The following is a 10,872-nucleotide window of genomic DNA, read 5'->3' on the forward strand; positions in this document are numbered from 1 at the left end:
ACGATCGATTTGTGAGCCCTTCTTCATGCCACTTAATTATGCAAGTCACAACGCTGCTCCACTTGCATTAGCATGCCGGGTGAGATGAGATGATTCTAGGCTTCTTGGTATTATTCCACGCGCTAGCGTATAATTTTTTTTTCCCCGTTACATTAAAGGGGAAAAGCCACTGATCATATATTTACATCAGACCAAAAACTGTTACAAACAGGCACATAGACATATATATATATATTGCTATAAAATAAGGGGGCAACATAGCTAGGCTGAAAAAAAAAATGGTCGCGGGAGTCGGCAAGCACGGCATGTCGGCACAAAGGGTTTTGCATTGAGAGCCTCGCTAGCTAAGCAACATCTTCTGGACGACGTCACTCAGGATTGGATAAAGAGGGGAAAATGGATATGAAAGTAGTACTATATTCATAGTGCAGCAACAACTTATGACGCGTTATAATTGGCAAATAAATTAGAGGGTGAGATAATGAACCTTGGCACGATGACGAAGAGAAGTTGGAATGGATCTCCTCCCTTTTTGCATTGGATGTAGATTTATTGGCTGGGTCCAACGCATTTTTCCCGACCTTTATTTAGCTCGGATCCTATTTACACTGTTTACAAGCAATTAATCATGGCCCTTAATCACCAAAACAGATCGGTAAACCCTGCTTACATATCGGCCAAGAAAAGGGAGAAGAAACAGTTGCGATCGACTTTTTGGTCCTAGTCATCCGGCTCACACTTAATTGTTTATAATTTGGGGGAGTAATTGATTAGAATTTTTTTTGATAATGGACTCCTATATTTAGCTGCCTTCATAAAAAATAAAGGGAAAAACAGTGATCTATCAGCAAATGTCAGAAAGGACGGCTGATATGTCGGCCATCATCTCGACGACCCTCTCAATAAACAACCAACTTCGCAACTTTGCGACTTTACGATTTTAAGAGTATTCATTAGGCGATGAGAGCGGCGTACATTATTGTTGGAGAGACTAATGTTACAGGCGTACCCTATCTATCCGTGCTATAATAAACAACATATGATACGATAGATCATTACCATTCGTTGCACTAGTTAATATTATCCGTTAATGGTTAATATCCGGCAATAATTCGCTCAAGTGTATCGACATATTACGTTATTTCTTATTTAACCTAGTTCCTTGTTACTGTAGCTTTTGCCGTCCTCTGATTTTTCTCTTAAATATCAATTGACGCAAAAACTTGCACGAATAGCCTAAACTTTGCACAACCCGAAGAATAAAAAAAACATTAGTTGAACTCTAATTTTGCAATTCGTCCGTTGGTCGTCTGACAATTTTCTTAACCATTAGTCCACACAAAAGTGTATTGTCAAACTAATTTGCTATTTGTCCACGTTTGACTTTTTTAACAGTTAGTCAACTAAACTTTTCACAATAAATAACCTAAATTTGCACAACGTAAAAACCTGCAGTTAGTCAACCTGCAGCACAAATTTGGTGTATTTTTTAATTGTATTTTATTTTTATTTAGGATTAACCTAGATTATAGTATATTGTTTCGTATTAGTAAAACTAACTAATATTAGTAATAGTAAATATCCCCTACAATAATGGTCTAACATTTTTTCATATGATCAGAAAATAATTATTATTATGTCGCAGAATTCAACCGCCACCAAAACAACATCATCACAACGACAAACCATCGGCCAAAATCGGTCGATGTCATGTGTTACTTGTAAAGTCTGTTCATTGGTCCATTCGCCCATTGTTAGTTTCGTCTCAAATTTGGCTGCTCTCAATAGTTCAACTTGCCAAAACTTGGGAATATTTTGGTAAACTGAAACAAAGCATGTCAATGGATAAAATGATTCAGAATATGCCTCCATTTATAATGCCTCTGTATAATTTGTTTCAGAAAAAAAAATGCCCCTGTATAATGGCCTCTTGTTCTTGGAAAATAACACCCAAAATATTTGCAGTGACAAGAACGAGCAAAATCCCTCAGGAAACAGAGAGAGATGCAAATGCAAATATAACAGAGCCAAACAAGACCAGATATGTACTAGTATAATCCCTCTTTCAGTATTCACTGATTGATTAGTTGGGTACATCGGAAATCAAACAGTAAACCCCACTTTTTTACTCACCCATTTCTCCTATACCAAGATTACCATCTCTCTCTTTTTTTTTCTGGAAGAATAAAAGATCATCTACCAACTCTATATATCATATGATCAAACCCTGGAAAAACCCAGCAAGATTGCTACTACAAAAGGATGGATGAATCCAGAGAGGAGGAAAGGAAGGCGACCTTCATGTTTGCATCATCCACTCCACACACGACGGTCCACGGTCAAACATGGCATGCTGGCCGGCTGTTCGCCGGCCGGCGACGATCCACCAGCGGCGATCGATCAGTAGCACCGGTAGACGACGTAGTTGTTCCGGCGCGGCTGCGGCCGGTGGCAGATCATGAAGAGCACCAGCGCGATCATCAGGGCCAGCAAGAACCCTTTCGGGTCCAGACCGCCGTCGCCGCCGCCGCCGCTGCCGCCGTCGTCGTCGTTGCACCCCATGCAGCAGCAGGACCCCATGGTTGCTTGGTGCTCCCCGGAGACGGAGAAGAAGAAGAAGAGCCCAAGTCTAATTTGCTTCCGATGAATCTTTTGATATGAGTGTACGGCGTGTTGCTTCGCCTGCGGAGAAAGGAGAGGCGAAATGGTGGCTGTGGCTTTGCTTAGGAGACCAACAAAAAGGAGAAGAGTATATGCAGTTTTTTTTTTTCTTTTTCTTGCTTTGAGATTGAGAATTTTTTTTGTTTGTTTATTACTAGGGGTCCAGGATCGATCAAGATGCCGGTGGGGCAGAGACGGCATTGACCGTGTCAAAGATGGGACCCACATGTCAGGAGGTGTGCTACAGACTACTAGAGGATAGAGAGGTCATAAAAAATTCTTTCTAAAATCTTCTCGTTGCAATGGTAGAATTTTCTCACTCTTGTTTTTTTTCATAGCTTCCATAGGTTAGTAGTAGTTGTGTTGTCGTTTTCAGTTAGTGGTAATTGGAATTCCAGGTGAAGATGATGGGTATGGTTTTGGCCCCAACTTCACAGATGACTCTGTTCAAAGTACTAGTCAGTTGACACTTGCTGCGTTTCGTATATCTAGCGGTAGGAGTTTGACCGAAATAGTGAATTAGTCAAAAGAATTTTGTGCATGTGAACATAGCATTAAACCAGTTCTAAGAAACCGCAATATTTGATTGTTTTATAGCCGTTCGATTTTCTTGCTATTGGGTAGGTTTCCAGTTTCTAGTTGATGCGACCAAGTTGCAGTTGAGATATCATAATTTTGTTGTATGACACAGGCTGTGGACCAAATGCTGAAAACCAATCCTTCGGTCCCTACAACCATTGCGACTAAGAAGTCTGATAATAACAGTATTAGAACTATAAAATAAACCTGCAGCATTTATAGAGTATTTGAAGATTATGATGTACGCGGAATATGAAAGGAAACCAAGTTTTCATAACAGATGTTGGACGGACCAGAACGAGGCCAACACGACACGGGTGGAAATATTTCTCTGGCCGAAACCATTGTACAACGGTCAGACTTAGAACGCTAACTGATATAAGCACATAGCAGAACAAGATATACAGTATTTACGTCTTTTAAAAAAAACGCAATGGAAACAAAACAAAATAACTGGTTCACAACGTGTTGCTGTTCATTTAGAGTTGAAGATTTTTGCAAGCATACACAAGCATGTCAACTGTCAAGACCAAGGAATTCTGTGAAGCTTGGATACTTGGGCTCCCAACCAATCTCAGAACGAGTTCTCGAATTCTCCATCTTCTTACCCAGTGGACCATCTGTACCTGCAGTTAAGGCAGAATGAAGATTATGCAATAGATGCGAATGACTGTGGAGTAAAATATAAGCATAAATGAACATGTAGAATACTAACCAGTAAAACCTTGGAACTTCGTGTCAAATTTTCCACTTCTGTTAACAGAGTCCATTATTTCTTGCCTGAAAAGTTGAAGTAAATTTTGTTTCAGTTGACAGACCCGTTCAGCTATTAGTGCAGTCATGATACACAGCTAAGTGGACGTAGGAAACAAATAATTAGTCAAAACAAGTAGCCTAGCACTGACCTGGAAAGAGGCTTATTGTCACAGCCCAAAAAGATTCGACCCCTGTGTCCCTTTTTCATTATGGCAATTGCAAGGGAAGCAGCATCCTGCAAATAATTACCACAAAGAATTACACCAATACTAACAGCTAATTAAACAGCCATCATAGCCACCCCATGAAATGAACATGAAAAAGCCCATGGGGAAACACGATGATATAAAGACCCCGTATGGCACAGCTCCAGCTCCCAACTCCAACTTACCTAGAGCTAGAGCTGTGCTAAAGTACAGATTCTCTTTTTTTTGGAGCAGAGTTAGCAAGGCTGCTCCACAAATTTGTAATACGGGGGTGGGGCTGGGTTTTTGCTTCTCCACAGCTCCATTCCACCCCAAAAGACCCACTACCCTTTAAATTTTTTGATGTATTTACAAAAAAATGCCACTAAACTACCCCTAAACTCCTCCTCACATTCTCTCTCCTCCCATCCTCCCATCATCTCTAGCGACATCCGGCAGCAACCGGCAGCGGGCAGGCTGGCGGAGGTGGCGCACGGCCTCGATGGCGGCGCGCGGGCTAGCGGCAGCACGCGGCCTCGGCGGCGGCGCGAGGGCTGGCCGACGGCGCGGGGGCTGGGTGCCGGGCGATGGCGCGCGGGCTGGCGGCGTCGACGGCGGTGGACACGAGCGGCGGGCAGCAGCAGCATGGGCTGGGTGGTGGCAGCGCACGGGGTGACCAGTGGCGGTGCCGGCGGCGGGCGTCAGCGGTGGCGGTGCACAAGCTGACGGTGGGGCGACGCCAACCAAGTGTTCGACGAAATGACTACAAGAGACGTGGTGGTGTGAAGCTAACAAGTCTAGCCAAACACTTTCACACCCACCTTAGCTCCTATAGGAGCTAGCTCCTACTGGAGTTGGAGTTTGGAGCTCTACCAAACGGGGCCAAAGAAGACAATTGGTCAAACAGATCCCTAGGCCCTTTAGATATGCCATAAACATCAGACCTTCGAATTTTGAAATTTTCTCTCTCCCAAAACAAGTGCAAAACTGTTGTTTCCTGCAGAGAAATATTGCTTACAGTTTTGCGTCATTCCAGTTTTTTCTTAAAAAAAGAAAAGAAAACTGCTACTGAAAAGATAACAAGTTGTGTCTTTAATTCAATGACCATGGGCTGGAAACTGTTTTGTAAAAATACATTTTGTTATTTTTCACGTTAACCCAAATGCTCAATAGATATTTCTAACTAAATTATATTGGACATATTGACTCTTTTGCTTGAAATATAGCTGAAATGCCACACCAGCTCTGTTGTTTTGCTCCCTAGAATAAACTAACCTTCCTCCAAGTCACATGTGCAATCTAAAAAATGGACTATCAATATCACGATGTTCCCATTTTTTTTATTAATGTGGGATAATGATTATTTCTGATTAATGTAGGACTCTTTGCCTAGCTTGTTTCCAGGACCAAGCAAGTGACTCTTGGGAGATATCCAATTACTATATACTCCCTCCGTTTCTTGACACCGTTGACTTTTTAGCACATATTTGACCGTTCGTCTTATTCAAAAACTTTTGTGAAATATGTAAAACTATATGTATACATAAAAGTATATTTAACAATGAATCAAATGATAGGAAAAGAATTAATAATTACTTAAATTTTTTGCATAAGACGAACAGTCAAACATATTTAAAAAAGTCAACGGCGTCAAATATTTAGAAATGGAGGGAGTATAATCTAAAATGTTATGTGAGAACAGTATTTCTTTTCTTCGATATTTTGGGTAGTTTACAGCTATTTGTATTAGGATAATGTAGTGATAACTACATATTTAGGAGTATATATAAGGTCATGGAAACCCCTCATGAGTTCATAAAACCAGAGATCGAAATATACAATAGAAAGCAACCAAAACATAAGATATAGAATAGTAGGTTGAAAAGTTCTTTCCTAGATTACAATAATAAGATATATTGCAACTTAATTTAGACTGTCGAATGTATCTCAACGCACTATAAATTATAAAATGGAATTGCATATGCTTTTATACAATCAAACAAGTTAGATCTAAATTATAAAAAGTACCAACTATGTATGGTAAGTAAACCCAAGTTCCACAGTTGTGATCACAATGCAAATGATACAACAGATAAAGAAAGAACAGCATAAAAAGACATATAACTGAGATAAACTTGCAGCTCATTACCTCATAATGAATTTGATTGATAATATGATCTGGTCGTGTGTCCAAAGTTCCTTTCCTCAACCAAAAAAAATGAGCACCTCTATCTATTTTGTGTGTCCAAGTCAAGGAAACGTTGTACCAGTTCTCTTCATACCAATGTAAAAGAACTTGCGTTAATATTGCTTGCACTTTAGAACAACAAATAGTCATCAATTGAGGATATATAGAGTCCTGCTAGCCTGAGGACACAGCCTCCTGCCTCAAGAACAACATTCTCTGCTTTTAGAAGGACATCAGTACGAGGGCTTCTGCCAATTGGCACAGATGGGCAATCCTACATAATGGGAGGAATAATTATGGTTAAAACAAAAACAATAAAGTTTTTCAACCGTCAAGAAAAAATATTTAGAGTTGCATAATATGGCTTGTGGATACATTGTTTTTTTTTTAATGTCACTAGAACTTCTATAAATGAAAAGAGCCAAAAAGAAAAGTATGGAAGACTTCACAGCTACAATCTGCAGGCTTGTGGGGATACCTCATTGCACAATTCGTTGTCACTACAATCGTACAGAGCAGTACTTGATGTAAAAACGAAAGAGCCTTCACCAGTCCAATTTGAGGCAGCTACTCTGCACGCATTTTCTGAAATAAGAATACATCACATGTCCATGTATGCGTTTCGATTAGTGCAAGATAGATGAATGGTTCATATCATTGGAATGGAACTATTACAACAATGATTCAATAATATTTTGTTCTGGAATGGTTCTTTTTTTCTTGAATACGCAAGAGATTTGCGTATCATGGTTCTGGCCTTCAAGGAAAAGAATTCAAACCCCTCCTCTCAAAAAAGAAACTTACACCCACAAGCAAATGTTGCCAGAGGCATATTCATTAGCAAAATACCACTATACACTATAAACACAAATTTGGATAGTTTATGTGTTAAAAAGAAAATAAATGTTTAGGAGTAACCAATGGACCTTAGCCATTAGGAACTCACATGATACCAGAAGATAGGATGATACTGTTAACAGTAATATAATCATGGATTCATCATTATAATCGTACTCATTTACCTCACATCCCCAGGGTAATCATCCGAACGAGATGGGGGAGCACAGAAAATAACATATGGAACCTTCTGAGGAAAAGTGGATCCCTTCAAGGAGGGAATGATGCCAATATTCGACAATTCGTTGTGGTGATCTGTGCTTGCGGTCTGGCCAAAAACTTTGCATCCTGGATGTTCCTACAGAGTATGGACAGTGTACATTATTATTGTACTCAATTAAACGAATTAACAGTGCGGCATCATTTTTTTATGTTAATCAGAAGATTAAATATTAAAAATCCTAGTATTACAGAAGCAACAAAAGTAGATACGCCATTTTGAACCAAAAAAAAATATTATGCTCCACACGATGAAAGAGGAATATGGTTTTCGAAGTTTAAACCAATAGGGGACACAAGGTAAATAACTGAGATAGAGTATAACAATCGGGCAATCTGATAATAATACCTCCTGCCATTTCTCAGCTACCAGTCGACCAAGCACTCCAGGGCCAACAATCAGCAAATCGTTATTGCCAACAATGTCGGAGCCAGCCATCTTGACCCCTGTATCATCAGACACCCCTGGATTGGAAGCACCAAAACCCAAGTAACAAAGAGTCATCCAATTGCCCATCTCGTTCCCCTGCACCCTCACCCTCACCATGGTACATGGTACCGCAAACATAGGAGAACAAGATAATCCGAGGTGGAGAGAGAAAGAGAGAGATGTGGTTACCGAGAGCCGCGGCGGCGGGGCGAGGGCGGCGCGAGAGGAGGAGGAGGCGAGGTGCGCGGGCAGCTGCGGTGGAAAGGTTGACGGAGAAGGGGACGGTGGTGGTGGAGACGGATCGAGGTCGAGAGGTCGGTGTTGGGGTGGCAAGCAGGCTGGAGACGGCGGCGCCGCCCATCGCGCGGCGGGCGGTGGTCGCCGGGAGGAAGCAGGGACGGGGGTGGAGGTGGGGATTGGATCAGGCAAACGGAGGAGAGTGGATTGGAGCAGAGACAGAAGGCCCGGCTTGCACAGTTGAGTGGGCCAAGAGCCCAACACTGGCCAGGACCTGATAATAAGATTACTAGTACTACTTAGCCCTATCTGAGAATCCGCTGGTTGGCAACCAGCTTCTACGAATATGGAGAAGCTACTAAACCACATTTTCTGGATTCTACACTCATAAATTCTCATAATCTAAGTGACAATCTGGACTGTTGAGGTGATAGATTCTGGGATAAGTTGCAGCTGCTATAAACTTCCCCAAACAGGCCCTTAGTTTGGTGAGACCAAGCGTTTGTTCATGTGGTTAGTGTCACCGGTGGGCATGTTGCCCGCGAGCGTCGAACGATACGTTTGTGCTCAACCGAGGGTTTTTTTTCCTCTTTCCCTGGACACACTTCGGTTGGTCCCAGTTAGGTATAAGGGGTACACATACCGACATACGTGTGCACGTTGTACTGCACGTTTCCCGTGCACTGATGCTACAATCCTAGCATGTGTTAGGGACGTGCATGTGTAAGTGTGGTGTGTGTTCGTGTGCGTCCTGGATTGTACTCTCTCAAAAAAAAATTAGTTTAGTAACTTCGATTTTATGGTTTTGGGTTTGTTCACTTTGATGACAAAATTAACCATTCAAAATTTTTGATTTTGGTAGGATAGAAGTGTGTGGCTGTTGTTTGGTGTTGTTTGGTTTGCAACAATTCCAAATATTTTTTTTATAGCAATATGTCATGAAGTTTGTAGAAAAATACCAAATTTCGACTTGATAAAATATGGTAGAGGATTTGAGATGTATTTAGATTGTTACCTTGCTAATCTGACTCAGCTTATTGTGTTTTCCTAATGAGCCAAGCTGTTGTTTCAGCTCAATAACGAGCTTAACAAGGAGTGCATATGACAACTATCAACATTTCAACAACCCATGGGCAAACTTGCCAGCTCAAATACAACACTCCGATCTTCAATTACACATAAAGCACTCCAAAACAACAAAGCCTAGTCAGACACCCAATGATCCAAATACCTAATCGCGATCATATTATCCTCCCAGTCTCCCTCATCCCTCAAACGCTATTCTCCATGAAGGCAGAGAACATAACCCTAGCCATTGGCCATATTGCGCCTCCAGCTCATGCTCGTTCTCGTGCACCCTCTATCTCGTGTCACCATCGTCCATCCGGCTCCTAGGTCCTAGGCTTGCAAGTCCTTCAAGATAGTGCATCCTAACGCCCTCATAGTCGCACAACCTTATCCTAACCCACCCGTCGCTGTTAGTATCGGTGAGGTCGCGTCCAATGCCTCATGCATGGGCAACAGCACATCCTTGTTTACCATGGAGGAGGAATGTGTTGGCTCGCGAGCTAAACAAGCTGGCTCGAATTGCCGGTCGAGCTAAGCCGAGCCAAGCAGAAAATCTAACTCGTTATCTTAACGAGTCAGACCAGCTTGATATCTTAGTTACAGTAGGTCTTACGATTTGTTGCAAGGACATGTCAGTCCAAATCTATGACATAAAATATTTGTCTACATTATTTATGTGGTTTATGTCCCAGTATAATTTATTTTCATATTAAACCAAAGATGCTTTTAGTATGAGTTTGTAAGAAAAACTATTACACGGAGCCGCTAAGCATGCACATCATACTCACGTTCCTAAATGTGCCTTCTAACGCACGTTTAAATAAATGGAGGCCACTAAATTCTTAGCATCACTAAGTTTCTTCCTCATTTTGCGGGAAGATTACCATCCTACCTTATTTAATGTTGCATCGCATGTTATCTGTTTGTTGTAGCTCGTATTCTTTCTACACGTAGGTTGTGTTAGGGAGGTGGAGACTTCATCTCCCTGCACGGAAACATGGTGGTTTATTAATATATATAATTAATTAATTATTAGCTAAAATAACTTGAAAATGGATTAGTATGATTTTTTAAAAGCAACTTAGGAAAAAGATTTTAAAAAACATACCATTTAATAGTTTGAAAAGCGCGTGAAAAACGATGGTGGTGAGTTGAAAAGTGAACAAAAAGAACTCAGCCGTAGGAGCCTTACCGAGATAGGTCACGGCCTGATGGGCCCAGGAGTAAGACGTAGGGCCATCGGAGATACAAGGGTTGACAGCTCCATGTTTCATGAGTGGTTCGTGTCGTCATTACCAAATTTTGATGTCGTCAAAAAGTCTGGTTCGATAGCAAACCAAGAACTTGTAAAATTGTACCCTACTAAAATATTTGACAGCTCTTTTAAAATGTAAGATTCTAAAAATGTCGAATCATATTCTACGGAAGCAAGTATATAAGTTTGTTATAAGCAGTAGAAAATGAACTGAGTAATAAAAAATAAAGGATTATCTATATTTATATTGTCATATTTTTCATGAAAAATAGTTAGTGTATAATTCATAAATTATATATGTAATTTTAGTGTATTCATAATGTAAGCTTCAAATTAATTAGTATGTAAGTCTTCTTATGTAAATAAATACATAAAAACACATGTAATTTAGTGGGAG

At 40.8% G+C, this 10,872-nt stretch overlaps 1 protein-coding gene across 1 annotated transcript; it reads right to left on the reverse strand.

Annotated features, from left to right (window-relative positions):
• Nucleotides 1–3,535: 3,535 nt before the first annotated feature.
• LOC127769279 (uncharacterized) lies at nucleotides 3,536–8,377 on the reverse strand. Its single transcript, XM_052294816.1, has 9 exons — nucleotides 8,105–8,377; nucleotides 7,835–7,950; nucleotides 7,392–7,564; nucleotides 6,848–6,941; nucleotides 6,535–6,643; nucleotides 6,331–6,422; nucleotides 4,146–4,231; nucleotides 3,956–4,020; nucleotides 3,536–3,866 (listed from the first exon to the last, which is right to left on the reverse strand). Exons 1-9 carry the CDS (start codon nucleotides 8,274–8,276, stop codon nucleotides 3,757–3,759), a joined length of 1,017 nt encoding a protein of 338 aa, XP_052150776.1. The 5' UTR covers nucleotides 8,277–8,377; the 3' UTR covers nucleotides 3,536–3,756.
• Between the last annotated feature and the right edge of the window lie 2,495 nt (nucleotides 8,378–10,872).

The sequence above is a fragment of the Oryza glaberrima genome, chromosome 1, assembly GCF_000147395.1.
Source record: "Oryza glaberrima chromosome 1, OglaRS2, whole genome shotgun sequence".
In the NCBI taxonomy this organism is placed as follows: Eukaryota; Viridiplantae; Streptophyta; class Magnoliopsida; order Poales; family Poaceae; genus Oryza; species Oryza glaberrima.